Source organism: Myotis brandtii, unplaced genomic scaffold, assembly GCF_000412655.1.
Source record: "Myotis brandtii unplaced genomic scaffold, ASM41265v1 scaffold84, whole genome shotgun sequence".
Classification (NCBI taxonomy): domain Eukaryota; kingdom Metazoa; phylum Chordata; class Mammalia; order Chiroptera; family Vespertilionidae; genus Myotis; species Myotis brandtii.
This window is the reverse complement of record NW_005371410.1, coordinates 10,703,114-10,723,954: the sequence shown is the minus strand read 5'-3', so window position 1 is coordinate 10,723,954 and position 20,841 is coordinate 10,703,114. Positions and strand designations below refer to the sequence as shown.

General features: G+C 39.7%; 1 protein-coding gene and 1 long non-coding RNA gene across 2 annotated transcripts in view; one reads left to right on the top strand and one right to left on the bottom strand.

The window, feature by feature from the left end:
• Positions 1-2,390, bottom strand: part of LOC102245507 — a 7,194-nt gene extending 4,804 nt beyond the window's left edge. Inside the window, exons 1-2 of the long non-coding RNA XR_001360290.1 lie at positions 2,242-2,390; positions 463-641 (exon numbers count right to left, since the gene is read on the bottom strand). This is a non-coding gene — a long non-coding RNA (uncharacterized LOC102245507). The remainder of the gene's footprint in view (positions 1-462; positions 642-2,241) is intronic.
• Positions 2,391-2,529: 139 nt separating this feature from the next.
• LOC102258207 (chromosome unknown open reading frame, human C2orf73) overlaps positions 2,530-20,841 on the top strand; it is a 25,577-nt gene continuing 7,265 nt past the window's right edge. Inside the window, exons 1-3 of the mRNA XM_005884650.2 lie at positions 2,530-2,613; positions 6,219-6,426; positions 13,333-13,486. Coding sequence (XP_005884712.1) covers positions 2,588-2,613; positions 6,219-6,426; positions 13,333-13,486 — 388 coding nt within the window. The 5' untranslated portion in view covers positions 2,530-2,587. The remainder of the gene's footprint in view (positions 2,614-6,218; positions 6,427-13,332; positions 13,487-20,841) is intronic.

Below are 20,841 nucleotides of genomic sequence, written 5' to 3'. Positions count from 1 at the left end.
ATTACAGATGGAAGAGATCACAAAGATGATGTAATCTGGCTACTTCTTTTTACCAGTGAGAATCTCTAGCAGAGAAGTTGAAGTGTCTCTCCTAGGTCAGATCAGTAGTTAGTAGTAGGAAAAAAGTAATAGCAGTCCAGCGCTTTTTCTACATGAAAATGTAAGTATTATTTTAAAATCTACATTATTTGGCAGAGGACGTATCAATCATAAACAACTGGCTAGTTTTTATAATACTGTATTATCATCACTACTGAAATTTAATACTTGTAACAATTGGTTATATAATGCGGTTATGCATCATTGCTGCTCTCAGTTATATCCTGTATGTCTGTTTTGGACCCAAATCTACATTGTGACTGTGGTAGGCACGTATTTTTAATGTTCCCTATATCCCTCAATAAATATACACACATATGAACCACATAACAGTTGGAGAGAGATTGACAAAACTATACTTACAGTTTAGACTAATACTCCAAGACTCAAAATGAAACGGAACAGTTGTCATTCTGTATGGCTGCAGGTGAGTTTGTTTTGAGAGGGAGAAAGTCGAGATAAGTCCTCATTTCTTCTTATCAAGCAGTTGGGATTGTCCCTGATGCTGAGTCGTTTTAGGAGTTTGAGGAGATTGGTAAAGGCTGGAATAGAAATTAGAGGGAATGATGAGATCGTTGACTAAGCCTTAAGACATGTGGTAAAATATGCCAATCAAATTGCTCAATAAAAACAGTAGCTAATAATGACCAAGGAGTGATGAGATGTCTGGCACTCCTTTCAATACTCTGACGGTAGTAAATCATCGACACCTCACAACCACCCCAAGCACTGACCCCATTTTGTGGGTGAGGAAATTGAGGCGCACAGAAGTTTGATCATCTGCCCAAGAAAACCAGCTCCTGAGTGGTGGAGCCAGGGCATATGCCCCTATTCACAGTATAATGATCAGGATAAAACCAGTTAAGTAGAGTTGGCCCTCTCTATCCTCGGGTTTCTAGCCCCAGAATTCAACCAATTGCAAATAAAAAATGTTACATTTTTGCTGACGTGCACTGTGTATTTAGGCCATGATGGTTGCATCTGTACTGAACATGTACAGACTTTTTTCCTTGTCATTACTCCCTAAACAATACAGTATAACTATTTACATAGCATTTACATTGTATTAGGTATTATAAGTAATCTAGAGGTGATTTAAAGTATACAGGAGGATATGTGGGGTTACTTGCAAATATAATGCCATTTTATATAAGGAACTTACTTGAATATCCTCAGATTTGGATGTGGGGGGTGGGGTGGGGGAAGTCCTGGAACCATCCCCCAGGAAAATTGAGGATGACTGTATGCAGTGTTTAAAACAGTCTTCATATTTATTTACCCTCCCACTCCTTAATCCCCCAAACACACACATACTAGTACATAACCACACATTCCCACACACTCAAGTCTTACTTCTATTCATATACTCTTCTTCCTCATAGGACTTAAGCTCACATATGCACAAGGAGTCCTAGGGCCAACCTCCACTCTCCCACATTTCTTCAAGGTAAACGTAAAGACAAGCTAATACTGACTCTGGGTTACAAAACACACGCGCGCACATAGCCCAACACACAGCAGAATTCAACTCAATAAGGATTTTTCTTCTCCCATCATCCAGGGAAATGCATGAGTTACCACGACAGATGCCAAAGACATTTGGCTCTGGCAGTGGAAACTGGGAGGCGATGGTGAAATGAGGTAAGAAATTCCAGGGCCAGAAGGTGGACGCAGGTCATCAGCTGCTTTTCCCTGGAGCTTGCTCTCTTGGATAAGCGCTACAGGAACAGGGCCCCACCGTCGCTGAACCCGGCTGGGGCCGCAGCAGATGCACACACCGCGGGGAGTCTCATTGGCAAGATCTGAGTGCTGCCTGGCTCTGTTTGAATGCCTGCCGCAGGGCCCGGGAAAGGGGTTTTGTCAGAAATGGTGAACCCTGAGAGCCAAGCTTTCTCTGCAAAGACTAGGCAGCCCAGGAGCAGCGAATCGTGACTTGCAGCGTGTTTAATGGCTCTTGGGAAAACAAGTTTCTCTCCTCCTGCCTGCACTTCGCCGCCCGCTCCCGCAGCTCCGGGGGGAGGTCCAGACAGACTCTAGCTGCGGGACCGGGACTGGGACACTGGCAGCGCCGCCCCAGGGCCAAGGGGAGGCTCCAAACGGCCCCTCTCTGATCCCAAGGGTGGGGTGGGCCCCGATAAATACTCTTCCTGGCCAGATTGCGGGAAGGCCAAGTTCAAACGCAGGGTGTCCAGCCTGGGGTAGGTCCGGGAAGGAAGCCGAGAGATCCGGCCAGCCTCCCCCGCCCGCAGCCGGCGCAGTGTAGACTCTCCAGCTACCCTTGGAGCGGGAGCTGGAGCCGGGTTACTGCGCATGCGCTCCGGGTTCCACCTCCACCCCCATCGCGTTCCCAGGCCGCGCTTCCAAAGGCCTCCGTCGCTTAGCAACGCTGAGTCACAATCGCGGCTCCGAATGCCCTTTTCCTGGCAGAGCTTAGTCCCTGATCGACCCCTGAGGCTCCTCGCTGCCTCATGTCAGGTCTTAGGAGCCCATGGAGGCAAAGGAGGATAAGCAGCAGTAAGTGCTGGGGTTTGATTTTCTATTTTTCCTTCCAAAAAATATTTTCCTCCTTCGGGGCACCGTTAATTGAGTCACCCCCATGTGGGAGGGCTTTTCCTCTTCCAGTCCCCCATCACTGTCTCATTTCTAGTAGTTGAGCACTTACAGTACTACTTTTGAAAACGCACTGTTTACTGGGCATCTACTGTGTGGCAGGTTCTTTACAGGCATTGCCTGGCCTAAAATTCTTGAAGTCATCTTGAATTATCCACTCTTTCTCACACACCACATCTAATTTGCTAGAAAATTCTGTAAGGTTCTTTTATTTTTTTTAAATCTTTATTGTTGAAAGTATTACATAGGTCCTCCTTTTCCCCCATTATGTAGACTTTATCTTTAAAATATATCCAGAAATCCACAATTAATGCCTTACATTATCACCCCATCTGGTCTAGGTACCAGCGTCTCTTACGTGGACGGTACAATGGCCTTTGCTTCGCTCCTTGTCCCTTTCCAGCCTTCTCAACACAGCACTCGAGCGGGCTTTTTACAAAGCAAATTAGATCACTCTTCTCCACTGGCCATTGTAAAGGAAAAGCTAAGGCTCCAACAATGGCTTATGGGGCCTACACATCGTGCCCCTTTTCCCTTACTTGGCCTTATCTACTACTTGCCCTCTGACTCAACTCTGCCCCAGCATACAGGCCTCCTTGCTGTCATCAGCAATGGTTCTCAAAGTGTGGTCCCCAGGCCAGCATCACCTGGGAACGTATTAGAAATGCAATTGTTGCAAGCTTCCCACCACAGGCATACCGACTCAGCAACTCTAAGAGCAGGGCACAATAATCTGGGTTGAACAAGGCCTCCAGGTGATTCTGATGGATCCTAAATTTTGAGAACGATTGCATGGCTCGTTATGATGTGGAGCCAGTACTATCTGCTTCTAAAGCCTGTATTTTTGTCACCACACAGTGGTCCTCAAACTCTAACGTATATAAGAATCACCTAGAGAGCTGGTTAAAACTGGTTCCTGGGAACCTGCCCCAGAGATTGTGTTTTAGTAGTTTGGGATAAGACCTATTCTAACAAGCTGACAATTGATGCCAATGTTGCTACTCGAGGGCCCACTCCTTGAGCAACATTGTGAAGACAGTTGTACTTCTGCGGCACAGCCTTGGCAGCTAAAGTTCACTCTGCTGGGATTCTCTTCCTCTTTCCTGTCTTTTTCATTTGCTACCTTCATAATGCAGCCTCCACACTATCTAAAAATGCAACTTACCTCCCATATGCATGCACTCCTTTCTCCCTATTCCCTTCTTTAGTACTGTCCTTAGTACTTAACACCACCTAATACAGGCATACTTTTTCTCATGGTGTTTCGCTTTATTGCGCTCCACAGAGGTTGTATTTCTTACAAATTGAAGGCAAGACCCTCCACCAGCAAAAAGATTACACCTCGCTTTATTGCGATACTTGCTTTATTGTGGTGGTCAGGAACCAAGCTGGCACTATCTCCGAGGTATGCCTGTATGTGTTCTACTTATTATTTTATTTTTCATCTGCCTTCCCCACTGGAATGTAAGCTCTGTGAAGGCAGGAATTTTTGTTTGATCTCTCCTGCATCTTCAGTGCCTCACAACAGCACCAGAGGCATAACTCAATAAAATATATTTTATAACTCAATAAAATATTTGTTGAAGGAATGAATTATTCAATGTTTCTCTCACAATAGGTATTATTGTCCTTATCTTTCAAATGAGGAAACCAAGGCTCAGACAGTAAATGGCTGGAATCCCAGCTCTGATTTCCTTCGAGTTATTTGAACACAGTTTTTAACTGTGTTTTCCTTCTAATAAGTGATTATTACAGAATCATATACTTGACATTGATGCTTAGTTACTCACACCACGAGTACTTAATTGGGTGGATGCTTAAGAATGCAAGCAAACAGCCACAGCCCTTTCCTCCAAGGACCCGGTTCCAGTACAAGCATTTTGCTGGGTTACAGCTATGAGAAGCAGATGGAAAAAACTAATGTCAGAAGTCTACAATGACGAATCAATCACAACCTTTAAATGAATGTTTCTATCTATGGAAAGGTAATAGGAAAAGCCTTAGAAGTTATTTACACTTTACCAGGAATCAGCTTTTCCAAATCCTTTACAGTGAGCACTTTTTGTTGGGATGCAGGAAGTAGGATCCAAGGGTGCTGAATGGTGTTTGTGTGTATTAGAGTAAGGGCTGGGAGTGTACCGCTAACACAAAGCCAGAGCAAAACAATTCCAGGAGATTCACTAGCGGTAGTAAATCTTTTAATGGCTCATTAATATATAATGGTCCGGATGGTGGGGACCTAATGATAAATGAAACACAATCTTTGCCTTCATGGAACTTATTGATTAGTAAAAGGTATTGTAGTGCGTACCAAAATCATGTAAACAACAAGTGGGTACATAAATAATTAACTGTGGTGTTAGGAAAGACATGAACGAAATACTAAAATGGAGACTACATGGAGTGAGGAAGGAGAAACCTTAGGAAACATTTCTGCGATGACTTCCAGGCTGAGACGTAAATGTTAGTGAACCAGGTGTGCAGGGAGGCAGGCGTTGGAAACGAGCCAGTCCAGGCAGAGGGAAGGCAGGATGTGCAAATACCCGAGGGGAACGAGACTGGTGCTGAAGGAAGCGGGGCCTGGAAAAGTGAGGCGAGAGAGGCTTGAGTGCAACTGAAGACTTTAGCTGGACAGGGTCTCCCAGGACCGCAGAGCCACGGTACGAAGGCAGTATTTACTGTAAATGCGATGAAAAGATATTGGAGGGTTTGACTGGAAAAGGACTGGATAAAGGAGATGGACTTGGCTTTGGTTTGAAGTAAGGTAGGGATTATATTTGAAAAGCTTCTATGTAAAAGTATTCTAATTCACATGTTCCATTCTTACCTTTACTTTTCAAGTACATGGCATTTAAAATACTCCCTTTTAGGATGTCTATTACAACTTATTTAAAAGAAGAAAAATCTATAAACTATTTCCTTCTAGACATTTCTTTAACATTTTAAAGAACTCAGTAACTTTCTTTCTTTCTTTTTTTAATACCAGTATAGTTATTAGAAGCAAAAAGTGATAAGAAATTGAATTGCTTTGATGCCTGCACAGTGGTCTTTTCTTGATTAATTCTTTTGGTCATTTGGTAGTTTTTATAAGTTTTCCAGGTGAGCTTTTAAAATTAAATAGTCTTCCTTGTCCAGTTGGATGAATTTACTAGGTAACTAATTTTTAAAGATGAGTTAAGATTAATAAGTATCAGCCACATGACAAAATACTGCCAACATGCTTTGTAAGTGTGATCAAATCACTACTCCTCTATTCCCAGTGAGAGTCCATACACTGCACTGGTATATTGGAATAAATAATCATTATTCACACAAATCCCTTTATCTCATATAATTTAGAGTGAGAAGATGCCCTCTCAAATTTTAATAGCCTGAGCCCCTTATTAACTATAATAAAGGCTAAATAGTCTTGACTGACACTTGAAATATATTTAACTCTTATATAATTATAACTCAGTACTGAAATGCTCATTGAGATAAATGATTTACTATTTTACTCTGTTTTTCAGACAGTATAAAGTAGAAGATGCTGGCATAGTGTATAAAACTGAAAAAGAAGAACTCAAACATGAAAAAGAGCCTGGAAAGAGCATACCACATTCAAAACCATGTGTCAGGAGACGCCGTGTATATTATGCTAAATTCATTAACACAAATGCAAGAACATTCAATGAACCAGTTCCCTACATAGATCCCAAAATAGGGACAGAAAATCAGGTCGGACACATGTTCATTATATACAACTAAGATTTAGATTCAGAAGCTGTTTTGCAGGATAATTTAGTCACAGACTACTTAAAGGATGTAACATATGTCAGACTAATACTTTTTATAATCCAGCTAGAGGCCCGGTGCACGAAATTCTGCATGGGTAGGGTCCCTAGGCCTGGCCAGCGATCAGGGCCGACTGGGGCCTTCCGGCTGCTGGCTGGGGCCTTCCTTCCCCAGCTGCCAGCTGCCAGCCGGGGCCTTCCTTCATTCTGTGCCACCCCCTGGTGGTCAGTGCACGTCATAGTGAGCAATCGAACTCCCGGTCAAACTCCCAAGGGGACACTTTGCATATTAACCTTTTATATATACAGTGGGGCCTTGACTTATGAGTTTAATTCGTTCCGTGACGGAGCTCGAAACTCAAATTACTCGTATGTCAAATCATAAAGTGAACGAGTGAGACACATGATGCTGGGCTGATGTTGTGGCGTTCACTGTGACGTTCACTGCGCCAACTAGCAGTGGGGTATCTGAAGCTGGCTCATAACCCAAATTTTAGCTCGCAACTCAAAGCAAAAAATCAGCCGAGAAATGGCTCGTATCTCGAAAAACTCGTTAGTCGGGACACTCATAAGTCAAGGCCCCACTGTATATATAATAGTTTAAAGCAATAGCCTGGAACTACTCTCATATAACTTTTGCATATAAATCATATACAAACACACATATTTCATATACATTACATACATTTCATTATATATATTCCATATTTATTCTAGAAAAATGATTTAGATTCCTTCCATATATATATAGCCACAGAGTAGTGCTTGGAGGTTACTGAAGAAATATCTTCCATAGTATTTGTAACATATTCTAACATAAAAACTTCCCATGATACCTGATAATTCAGATGGTTTCTATAAAATAATAGTTACCATTTATTGAAAGTGTATGAAGTGTTAGGAATAAGCTAAGTGTATCATATGTTATATCCCTGAATCTGCACAATAATTCCTAGGATGTATTATTGGAAATATTTTACAGATGATAACATACTCCAAAAAGTAAATTAACATGTCTGAGATTACAAAGTTAGCAGATGTCATAGTCACATCTCTCTGGTCCAGGACTATTGCTTTAGCCAAACCACATTCTTATTCACACTATTATAGTAAATATATTGCATTATCATATTTTATTAAATTTGTTAGTTTTTTTTTTGAGGTATAATTTATCAGTCTCCCACTGCTACTGTTACAAATAACCACAAACTTAAACACTAGTTTAAAGCAACACTAATTTATTTCCTTACACTTCTGGAGCTTAGAAGTCTCAAATCAGTCTCATTGGCTATAGGCAGGGCTGGTTCCTTCTAGAGGCTCTGAGGGGAGAATCTGTTTCCAGTTTCTAGAAGCTGCCTGCATTCCTTGGCTCATGGCCCCTTCCTGGTTAAAACCAGCAGCAAAGCATCTTCACATCTCTCTCTCTCCTCCCTCCCTCTCTCTCTCTCTCTCTCTCTCTCTCTCTCTCTGCCTCTCCTGCCTGACAGCTTCTAAGTACCTTTGTGATTACATTAGACCCACCTAGATAATCTGAGATAATCTTAACTCAATCACAGCCCCAAAGTTCCCTTTCCCTTGTAAATTTGGGTATAGTTGTGAGTTAGGTGTAGTTGTGATTTAACTTAACATTTGAAGAAAAGTTTGTTTTAGAGGAATCTCTTTACAATGATAACACGAACTGTTTCTATAAAACTGTACACCATGACAAGTATGTGTGGATGTGAGGTGGGAATTTCTGAGGTCAGATATGCTTTAATATCATGTAGTAAACCCTTACATGGGCAGTTTTAAGACTATTTTATTAAAAATTATTTGGGATTTAAAAGAAATTTACAGATGAGGCCTACACTGGGGAAATAAGCCTGGTACCGAGATCCAAGTTAGTGATGTTCTCAGATATTTTACAAAAGTCAATGAATGACTCTCCTGAGCTCTAGTTTTGGCTGAAGGTAAACCAGACTATTAACTGAACCCATCCTTACCCTGGAGATGCTAAGGAAAAGATGCTGGTTTGAGAATAGAAATATGAAACATAAAAATTTCAAAATTAAATCCAACTGATTTTCTCTTACTCCTAATTCATATGTCTCTTGGAAAAAATAATATGAACAAAAGTGTTAGGAGCTGCTGTCAGCAAGTGACAGAGCAGCAGCAGAATCTTTGCTTTACCAGTGCCTAAAAGCTAACCCTTTAAGAAACGGTGAAAGTAAGTCTGAAATGAAGAGGATAGGTAAGAGAGGTCAACAGTGGACTTGAATGAGGAGTTACAAAGACTGGAGGTGCCTCTCAGAGTTAAAAGCGTGTCTGACTCCAGTGTGGAGTGGAGGGAATGTTTATATTTAAAAAACAAACAACAACAATAAAAACCCTTAAATGTCCTCATTTCCAAGTATCCGAGGAGTCATACAGTGCTCATTTCACATATTTGTAAATGTTGTTCTATTATTTTAGATGACAGATTTCTTTATAAAGTTAGCTTGTTTAAAAAAACAAACATACTGGTTTATGGCAATGCTGGCTTTAAGAGGAAAGACAATAAAGTTGCCTAAATATTTAAATTGACATATTTGTTGTTTTGTGTATTTTGCTACGATAATATCTTTAGAACACCAGATTGGATGATTGTATTTAATTACAAGACTTTTAAATGAAATAATTAGTGTCATAGTTCTGCCTGGGGACATAAAATTGGTGCTCGCGGGAGTAAAAAGGTGCTATAGCTCAGTCACTCCCCATGAAAACTAGTGTGGTTGTCTGGTAGTTTTAAATATTGGCATTTTAACTGTTTTCCGAAATGGGTTTTATTTTCCCCAAAGTGTACTTTTCAGAGCACGAGGCCTTCCTTATGAGCTCAATAAAGTTCCAAAGTCCAATGTTTTTTAAAAAACTGTATTTTTATCGACTTTTTCTCAGAGCTTCACAATTTACATTAGCATATAAAGGTTCTGAGAAATCCTGTGATGAGCTTGTTTAACTTTGCTTATCCCACCCTTTCCCAGTATTCAGCTATGGAAACCTCCTTCATGTAGCACCTCTTCATATGCTACACAGCTGGTGTTCCACAGACCACCATTTAGGAATAACTTGTTGGGACATTACAAATTGCTTACAAAGAGGTATTTTTCAGCACTCTCGGTATCCAGAGCACACTAGAGATGTAGTAATCCCTTACATGAATGTGACTCTAATGTTTGTTTAATGCCACTAAGCTGCCTTAGTAAAATGTGATGGTCTGTGAGTAAGGTGTTAGTAAAAGCCCGCATTTCCCGGGGGTCCTTCATGTATATGGTCCACAACTCACTCCCACCAGCAGCTGTCTTGGCCAGGCCACTGTGGCTGCTGGTGTAGAGCTCGGCTTACCACCTCCTGCTTCTTGGAACTGGTTTTCCCAGGATGTCTCATTTGCTTTTACTACTTATATCCCCTGAGGATTCTCCTTTAACTTCCCGAAGAATGGAAAATAAGCAATGTTTACTAATGCATTTCTAAAGGCTTAGGGAGAACACAGATATAACATGACAACGGCTGCACAGTGGTTTCCAAATGTGGCTCGGGGGTCCATGGCACCCCAGCCGTCAGGCCTTCCAGGGTCAGGGGTTAAAGGGAACCTCATCATCAGGAATCTCCAGGCATCTCCCTACCATGGGGCCCAGGCACTATCATCCTGGAGCAGGAAAGGAGACAGCCTTGGAAGGGAGAACTTCCTTCTCTCTTTGGGTCCAAAGTTTTGAACTGGGAACAACCATCTTTTTTTAGGCAAAACCCCTTCCACCATCTGCCAGATGTGGCCTGATCTCCAAAGCCTACACAAAACTATCATGCTAGAGGACTTTACCCAGACTGACAAAGTTCATCATCAATCACTCTATCAGCTCTCAAAATTCAATGTAAGCGATGGTAGACAGGGCAGTAAATTCTTTGTCTTTCCCTTTAGCACGAGGTGAAGAATAAAACAAACCTCCACCTATACCTTTAATCATAATTTCTTATCATCAAATGCTTGGATCAAAAAGGCAAGCCCATGTGCATGGGCGCAAACACCCTCTCATTATTCCAGGAACAAGCCAGACTTTTAAGGGATGGGGCAGACTCTCCAGAAACAGAAACGATAAAAAAATATTTTTTTGAACTGTGGGATTTCATCCCACTGAAGTGAAAATTCATCCAATTAACTAACCAGGACACTTTCTCCAACTTTGGGATCTTAAAGTCAATTACACTTGAAGAAAAACTATTCATTATTTCCTTTGTGAAACTAAAGAGACTGCTTTGGTAAAATTCTAAATTCAAAAGACTTCTTCTTGAAAGGTGAACCAGTATTTCCGCTTTAAATATAGTTTTTGCTCTAGTTTGAGAGAAAAAGAATTGAAGCCTGCCAGGCGTTCCCTAGTGGTTCACTTATCCCAGAGTTAGTCCCCCAGTTCCTGGGTGTTAGCAAAATCTCTGGTCAATAAAAGAAGATGCACTCTTATCATAGGAGACCTTCCGCAGGGCGCTCACTTGGCACCCTTTTATTTTTATTTTTGAAATAATTTAAGTGCATTTGTGCTCCTCTGGCTTTGCATTCCCCAGCTGATTTGATGCAGCAACGGGGCAGGGAAATCAGTGCGTGCACAGGTGGGCGGGGGTTTGCACTGTGGCAGCTCTGCTGCCTGCGGGTGGTAGACCCTGGCAAGGTTACCTGATCTGCCAGCAGTTTTCTCATCTGTAAAGTGGGTGTGCCTACTCACAGCACTGTGGTGAGAGTAAGTGAGAGAAGGCCTGCACGTCCCAGACCTCTGGGCATAATAAGCACCATCATAATCGTGGAGCTGCAAGAACGAGGCATGCTGACAACAGTCGGGTATGACTATTTTCAGTAATCTGCTCTAGAATTCCTAGGGCCTACATCAAATAGTTTCATGTTTTGTAATTCACCTTTTAACCCGTTCTGAAACATGAGGCAGCTGGTTTCTCCTATTCTCCCAAAGTCCCTACTTTCTTGTAGTTCTTTGATCTCTGAAAACTTACTGGTTACCTCTGGTTACAATTTGTCATTGTCCTAAAGCAGTGGTTCTCAACCTTGGCTGCACATTAGAATCACCTGGGAATCTTTTTAAAATCCTGATTTCTTGGCCTCATCCTCCAGAAATTCTGTTTGTTAAGGGGTGAGGCCACAACATTAGTAACAAAGAAACAGAATTTAGGACCAAAAGGCTCAATTCAAGTTGCAAAGTGAGGTCTAACTCTCTCTTCAACGATGCCTGTTCATCCCATCCTCTTCAGTTTGAAGATAATCTGCCTTCACGAAGAACCTGATGTTGAGCAGGCCCGACTTAACGCTCTGAAGGGTGTACTCTTCTCCGAACTTTTAGCCTTTTCTTGATTTCTTGCTGCAATAGAATTTCCCCCCACAGAAAACCCTTTTGCTGCCGTGAGCATATTCATGAATTTCTCCTATCTAAGCGTCTTGACAATTTTCTGACAAGTTGACTGCATTAAATTATTTCTTTCGAGTTTGTGTGCTCCTCTTCTATACTTGCCTGTCTTTTTAGAAACGAAACTCATTTCAGAGCTGACTCCCATGCGGCCACATGGAGTTCTTTAGATGCCTCTTGCTGCTTATATCAACGTAGCTTTAATTGCATTGTCAGAGTTTTACTTATTAAGTCTTTGATTATGGAACCATAGCGGATTTTTTAAAAAATTGATCTCTCTTAAAGCTAAGGTGGGTGTTTGATGATACCTAAGGTTTCATTGTCTAATAATAACCAAGAACTCCTAAGTGTCACAGTTGCCTTCTCTCAAGGTTCTCTCACTTGTACCTGATCAATCAGTTTCTAAAAAAACACACAAACATTTTAGTCAGAATTAAGTCAAGTAACTGTGAGGGAATTCCCTCCCAGCTTTCTCAGCTTCTAAGAGATCAAATTGTCTTACATGCTAATGAAGAGCTTATCACTTCTCCCTTTCCTGTGTATTAGGTCAGGGTTTCTCATAAAAAATTCAGTAACATCAGAGATACTTCCACTTAGAACAAAGTTTTTCAAGTGAAGCCATTAGTTATACGTCAATGTGGGTTGCAACAGGCATTGTGAAATAAAACAGAAAAGCAGTAAAATAGAATAGAAAAGTAGCCAACTGCCCTGCATGTAGTAAGAGAATTGTTTTGTGAAACTAAAAGAGTTTATGCATGTGTATGCACTGTGTGCTCCTACAGGACATAAAATGTAGTTCATGGTGTGGGTCATGGACAAAAAGCTTTGAAATCCACCCTCTTAGATGATAATACATTATTTGTATTGTCGTAATAAAAAGTATAGAACATAATTTTTAAATTAAATTGTGTTCAATGTTATAGGCATACATGTGTACATCCTATATAATAAAAGGCTAATATGCAAATTTTCCCCTCGACCAGGTGTTGGACCGGGAGTTCGACCAGGGGGTGGGGCCAGCCAGCAACTGCCCATGGCTCTTCCCCCCCAGCCGGCCCCACCCCCGATCACCCCGATTGGGGCATGCCAGCTGGATCCCACCCATGCACAAATTCATGCACCAGGATTCTAGTATATAATGAAATTGTATAAAACAGAAATATAACTATTTTGTTTATTTTTATAACTCCATCTGTTAATAGAAGGTAGCTTAAGAATTTAGCATCTGTATTTTAGCTAAAAATGTATGATATTTCATTTTTAGGTGTCTTTTAAGAAATACAGTCTTTGTGAAAATATATTAGATTTCAGAACTTTGTTTAGAATATCCAGTGACTTGTGGAACCAAATGACTGAGCATTAAAAGCCCTTAAGCAGCACACAAACATGGCCTACAGTACCCAATTTTACGTTTCCAATCTTTTTCCATAAAGGATGACTGGTGGCCACATGGTAAAGAACCTGAGCATCACTTCCAACCACCTTATGATACTAAGAGCACCCAGAGGAGTGACTTTCAAAAACCAACGTGTCCTTTGGTTTTGCCAGTCAAGCACAGCAAGTTGCAAAAGCCTTCTTGTGGAATAGGTAAGGTTAGCAGTGGTAAAACTTCTTCTCAATGATCTCAGGTTACTCCCATCAACTTAAGATGTATTAGATCTGCTGGCACCTCCTGAGAAAACCTCTTCTCTACAGAAGGTGAACATAGATATGCCAGTGCAGCCCTTGACAAGTTTTTTTCCTTATCCCTTCCTCGTGGACAGCCTATCTCCAAACACGTTTAATATTCCATCATAAAAATCGTACTGATTAGTAAACACTAGCCTCCAAGTCAGAAACTTAGTAGCATTCTGCTCTTTATTGCACCAAACTTTAAAAATTGCAACTATTAAAATAGTAGGCAATACTATATGGTAGCATTTCTCAAAGTGCAATCTGAAGGGTACTAGTTTTTGTGATGTTTATAGATGCTCAAAAACAAAAACAAAAACCCCAGGGTGGCCAACACATGGAGACGGCCAATGTGTCTTTCGATAAAGGACTGGATAAAGAAGATGTGGTACATATATGCCATGGAATACTACTCAGCCATAAGAAAAGATGAAATACTGCCTTTTGCGACAACATGGATGGACCTTGAGAATATTATGCTAAGCAAAATAAGTCAGTCAGAGAAAGGTAACAACCATATGATTTCACTCATATGTGGGATATCAAACAGAAACTCAGAGAAATAGAGGACAGCATGGTGGTTACTAAAGGGAAGGGGATGAGTGGGTGGAAGAGCATAGAGGGGGCCAAATATATGGTGAAAGAAGATGATTTGTCTATGGGTGGTGGGCACACAATGCAATATACAGACCATGTGTTATAGTAATGTACATTTGAATTTATATGACCCTATCACCAATGTCACCTCAACAAATTTAATTTAAAAAAACAACAGGGGAAGTGGTTAAATAAGTTCTGCAAAAACTGAATATATATATCCTATCTAATAATAGACAAACATGGTAATTGACCGTACCTTTGCTACGCCTCCCATGGGCTAATCAGCGCGATATGCAAATTAATCACCAGCGATGGCGGTTACAGGGGAAGTGGTTAAATAAGTTCTGCAAAAACTGAATATATATATCCTATCTAATAATAGACAAACATGGTAATTGACCGTACCTTTGCTACACCTCCCATGGGCTAATCAGCGTGATATGCAAATTAACCGCCAACAAAGATGGCGGTTAATTTGCATACGTAGGCTCCAAGCGGCGAAGGGAAGACTGAAGGCGAGCCGGAGCAGCGAAGATGGAAGACTGAAGGCGGCTCCAGCAAGAGCAGCGAAGATGGAAGGCGGAAGGCGGCTCTGGCCGGAGCGAAGGCCTGGGTGCCGGAGGAAAACCTGTGCCGGCAGCCAGGAGAAAGGAAGGCCTATTGCACGAATCTCTTCGTGCAACAGGCCTCTAGTATATATATATATATACACACACACACACACACACACACATATACATATACATATATATATCTCTCTGTCTATATATTCAGAACTCTTAAAACCCTTATTCTAAGCATAAACAAAGTTCTCAGGAGTAGTAATTTTTTAACCACGAAAAGAGGAATTGTATGACATGGACACTAGAAATTTGTTTTCAAGTGGTGCTGGGCATTGAACCCACTGAGAAAGAAATGTAGTCCTGCACAATATTTGGACCATAAATGAACAAAATTCAATTATATTTAAGTGCTGTTTAGCAAGTCTCAACTTTTAGCATCAATCTAGAAACACAATATGGAAAACTTAAACATTGAACAGAATTTAAATTTTATAGAACAGAATTATGTTACCTGCCTTCACAAGAAAGGTAAATATACAGTTGACAGAAGATGAGGCATAGAAGAGAAGGGTGTAATATCATTATTTAACATGAGCACTCAAGAGATGCTACCCAAAGTAGATGAAACAAAGAACAGAAGATTAAGCTTAAAGTGAAGGGACCTAATATACGAACCAATTTTCTCTCCAGCCCTGGCCTCTTCACTGAACTTCAAGACTACATAGCCAACCACCTACTTGACATCTCTTCTTAGATAGCTAGCCTCCTTTTCAAATTTTGCGTGGCTGGAGTAGAACTTCTCATTTCTCCCATCCAAACCTATTCCTCCACCAGCCTTTCCCATCTCGATAAATGTCGCTTCTATGCCCCCAGATGCTCAAGTTTTGATAATCTAGAAGTCATTCTAAAACTCCCTACCCTCCACATCCAGTCTATCAGCAAACCTTGACATTTCAATTTTCAAAATATATCCCAAATCTTCTTGCCAATGTAGTGCAGCCACTGCTTCCCCACCCCCATCCTTTCTCTTCTATAATTTGTTATCCACACCGTCGTCAGAAGGATTTTTTAAAAACATAAATGATATCACTCTTCTCCTTTAGGTCCTCCAGTTACTTCTCGTTTGTCATGAGAAACAAAGTGCCTACCACCATGCTTAGTACATAGCAGACAACAAATGGTAGCTATTTCTATTAATTATTGCACTGTACCAATTAGGTGTTGAACTGGAATCTAACTTTGGGAACCTGGCATAGATGTCTTCTTTTCTCCCTCCACTTGCCTTCCCTCCCTCCTCCTTCCCCTTCTGTCTCTCTCTCATTGGTATTTCTCATTGGCAAGACCATTATTGTACCCAAGTCCTAGCACAATGCCCAGAGTCAACCAATGTTTATTGATTAGTTTAATGAGAAATACATATCATCCAACAGATTATATAAAGTCATACTGTAATTTCAACTAACATACACACCAGTACAGGCTTGTAATTTATTCATATTTTAGATGGTATCTGGATTCTAGATGAGCATGACTTTAAAATATTTTAGTGTAACATTTTGAAGTACTTACATAAACTAGTCTGTATATGCCAGCTTATGCATGTGGACATGGAAAATGTGTATGTAAACATGCATTAATGCCAATTGTAAGTCATCTCCTAGTCATTCTGTTCCACCAGCCCACTTAATTACGCCTGGTCTTTGGCATTTCATCTTGTGCTGACAGTGAAAGTGCCCTTTATGTCTTGTACCACCACGCAATTTCCTGGCTGCCTTCCACAGCCAATTCAACACATGACTCTGCTCCATCATATCCGAGTCCCTGCAAGAAAAAGTATTCACTTTTGGTTTTATGTAATAAATCTTTATAAATTGGAAAAGCTGACCTAATTTGTGAGGGAGGTATTTCATATTTATGTGATACTATGGCTGTTTATTGAGTACTTGATATTTTAACATTCTTTTGAATTTCAAACTCAGATACAGTGGTTAAAAATAATTTTCTAAACTAGGTTTTAATTTGTGTTGCTGTTTTTGCACCAAGGGGTAACAATAACAATTGCTATAGTTATGTTCAAGTTTCTGTTTTTCCACTATATTTTGAAAATCTGTACTATTATTTTTACATTAATAATCTTTTTAAAAAAATTTAAATATTTTTTTATTTATTTCAGAGAGGAAGGAAGAGGGAGAGAGAGAAACATCCATGATGAGAGAGAATCATAGATCGGCTGCCTCCTAGTCCCCCACCAGAGAGGAAGGAAGAGGGAGAGAGAGAAACATCCATGATGAGAGAGAATCATAGATCGGCTGAGACACCCTCTCACCCCACTGGGGGGTCAAGCCCACAACCTAGGCATGTGCCCTTGACCAGAATCAAACCTGGGACCTTTCAGTTCACAGGTTGACACTCTATCCACTGAGTCTTAATAATCTTTTTATATAAGATCAAAATAAATACTATTTAGAAGAATGGGATTTCTAATAGAAAAGTATCACTCATGTTTTTTAAGTAGACACAAGCAAAATGTTAAGAAAATTTGTCAAAGTTTCCTCCAATATGAGGAGTAAGTTGTATATTTGAATAAATCTTTGTGTGTGTGTTGTTGTTTTTTTATAAAATATAGATGGCTAGCACCAACTTGCTTGTTGTATCCTTGTTTAGAAAATTCCTATTTTAGTTAGATTAAGTTTCTAAGAAACAGAGAGTGGATTTCAAACATTCTTCATAGACTTTGCCTTATTTCTTGCAAGCCTCATCTAACAAGGCTTCTTTTTAAAGTAATTAGTTTGGGTCTGATTTGAATTCTTATGTAGTGCAACCAACCAGTAAGAAATTGAATATCTTCTTTGATGTTTTCCCACTTAGATGTTCTTCACTGCAGAGGGCTTCTTTAAAAGACTCATATATTTGCATAAGTGAACACGGTAGTTATGCCAAATTCTGATAGGCATAATGTCCGAGTAAGAAATTTCTCTCTATAATAGCCCAGGTTACCTTTCCTCTCCTTTTATTAGTCCCCATGAAGAAATTTTCTTGAGTTATTATTTTGAAATTCTGAGAGGTTCTAGATCACTACATAAAAGGTGATTCATTAAATTTATTTGACTTCCTTCTGAAATATTTCTGTTATCTGCATAACAACGCACTCCAACATTTAGTTGCTTAAGAGAACAATCATTTTATTTGCTCGTGATTCTGCAATCTGGACTGGGCCCAGCTGGGCAGCTCTTTGGTTGGTCTTGCTGGTGGGTGCTTGTGTGGCTACATTCACTTGGCAGGTGGTCTGAGGATTGGACTCAGGTAAGACACTGGAATGATTGCTCCTCTCCATCTCCATGTGGTCTCTCCATGGAAGTTCTCCAGCAGGGTAGCTGGACTTCACATGTGGCAGCTCAGGACTCCCCCAAGTGCAAAAGCAGAAGCTGCAAGGCTTTCTTGAGGTTTATACCTGGAACTGGCACCATGTTACTTCTGCCAAATCCTATTGGTTAAATTTAATCACAAGGCCAGTTCATATTCACTAGGTGGGAACTGTTCAAAGATGTGAAGACTGGGATGCCTGATTCTTTGGGGCCACCTATGTAACAGACTACTATAATGTCCTTAATCGTTCTTTCTGTGAGAGTGTAGAAGTGGCCACCTCTTCACCTATCTTTGTCTGAAAATATCTTTAAATTGCCCTCACTCTTTACTGAGTGAAGGAAATGATTTCCTGTCCCTTTCAGTTTTCATGTTACAAATATTTCCTCACATCCTACTATTTCTCTACCAGCTTTGCCCATAGTGTTGTTCATTGAACAGGAATCCTACATTTTGATGTAAATTTATCAGGTTTTCACCTATGGGCTGTGCATTGATTGTTTATGATAAGGTTTCCTACCCTTAAGCCACAAAAATTTTCTCCTATATTTTCTTCTCTTTTTTAAAAAATATTTTATTGATTTTTTACAGAGAGGAAGGGAGAGAGATAGAAAGTCAGAAACATCAATGAGAGAGAAACATCGATCAGCTGCCTCCTGCACACGCCCCACTGGGGATGTGCCCACAACCAAGGTACATGCCCTTGGCCAGAATCGAACCTGGGACCTTTCCGTCCACAGGCTGACACTCTATCCACTGAGCCAAACCAGTTAGGGCTATATTTTCTTCTCTTGATTTTATAATTTTACCTTCCATAATTAGGTCTTTAATCCTAGATTCTACCTATATGTGCGTGTAAAATAGGGGAACTATTCCATTTTTCTCCATGGAGTTTTCTGCATACCGTCTACTAAACAATCTACAGCCCCATCATTGACTTGTGGGACCTCCTTCATTGTATGTTAGGGTTCACTATAGAAATGGGCCTGTCTCTGAACTCTGTTCCTTAGGTTAATTTTCAGTTGGTCAATACTGAAATGCTTTCATTACATGGATTTTTAGTTTGTCTTTATATCCAATAGGGAAAGTCCCAGTCTTTGCACTTCCTTTTACAGAGTTGACCAATTTATTTATGACCTTTATTTTTCTATTTAAACTTTGGAACTCATGACATTCCTCAAAATATCCGGCAAGATTTGTATTCGGTTGTATTGACATTATAGACGAATTTAGGAAAAATGGTCACCTTTGCAGTAATATACTATCCCCTTCTATCTAAGTGTATGGAAAGTCTATTTCTACTTTTTTTGTTTAAGTTAAAAGTTTAAAATTTTTCTTGATAGAGAGCTTCTGGATTCTTTGCTAATTTCTAATTCTTTGTTATTTTTTTCTTCCTATAGAGAATGTATCTTATTTTTCATTTTATTTTCTAGTAGGTTACTGTTATTACAGCAAAATGCTTTTGATTTTTATACACTTACCTGCTTACTTTGCCACACCCTTATTCTCATAATTTATTGATTCTAGTGGCTTTTCTATTCAGGTAATTTTAGCACCTACAAATAATGAGTTTTTCTTTTCCTTTGCAATCATTATACTACTTTTTTTTCTTTTTAAAATAATACTCACCAGATTCTCAATTAATATGTTAAACAGCAGAATTTTAGTTCTGAGTTGTTATGGTGAATATTATTTTTCTGTCCTTTAGTCTTTCTCTTTTTAAGGAAACAAAAAATTTAATTTTCTATATACCTTAGGCACCCTCCTTGATTTATTTCTATTGAGTTCTTCCTCTAGGAATTTTTCAAAGTAGGTCTATTTTAGGGGAAAACATTTTGAGGCCTTCTTTACCTCTCAATAGTTTTTATTGTGGCTTTAGAGTTAAATAACAGTTTAGTTGGGTATAATAATTCCTTTTTCCTTTAATATTTAAAAAATATTAAGTAAATTACCATTGTGTCCAATGTCGTTGTGCAATTTGATATAAATCTACTTCTTACTCCTTTGTTGGCAATCTAACTCTCCTCTTTAAAAGCATTTAGAATTTTTTTTTTTGTCTCAGATGAAAATGTCTATAAATGTCTTAGATGTGAGTGTTTACTTATCTATCTTGCAGGATTGGGAGGAGAGTGAGGCAATAAGAAGCTGAGGGCACAAAAATTTAAGGAGGCACTCACTCCCAGGATCACACAAGTGCTTCCTTAAATTTTGCATGCCATGGGACTGGCCTGTCTCACTTATTCCTGGCCTTGCTACCTGTGTGGTAATCTGTGAGCCCTTTCAATCTGAGGTCTTTGAACTTTAATTCTTAGATATTTATCATCATTATTTCTTTAAATATTTCCTTCTATTTCCTCTTCCAGGTCTTCTGAATTTTAGTTTTGGTACTTCTACTGTCCATGTTTCTTAGCTTCTATTTTACATTTTTATTTCTTTAGGAATAAAGAGATAAAAATATATGCTGCCTTCTGGGAGAGCTTCTTTGTCTGATTATCTACTTCATGAATCTTGCTGTTGTTCTCATCTTTTTTATTTTAATTATTACATTTTTATTTCTAATATTTTATGTGATTCATTTCTATGGCCTCTAATTCTTGCTTCATCTTATAATACGGTCTATAGTTTTGAGGATATTATGCTTAACTTCTTTTTTTTTAAATTAAATCTTTATTGTTCAGATTATTACATTGGTTCCTCTTTTTTCCCACCATAACTCCCCTCCACCCAGTTCCCACCCCTCCCCCC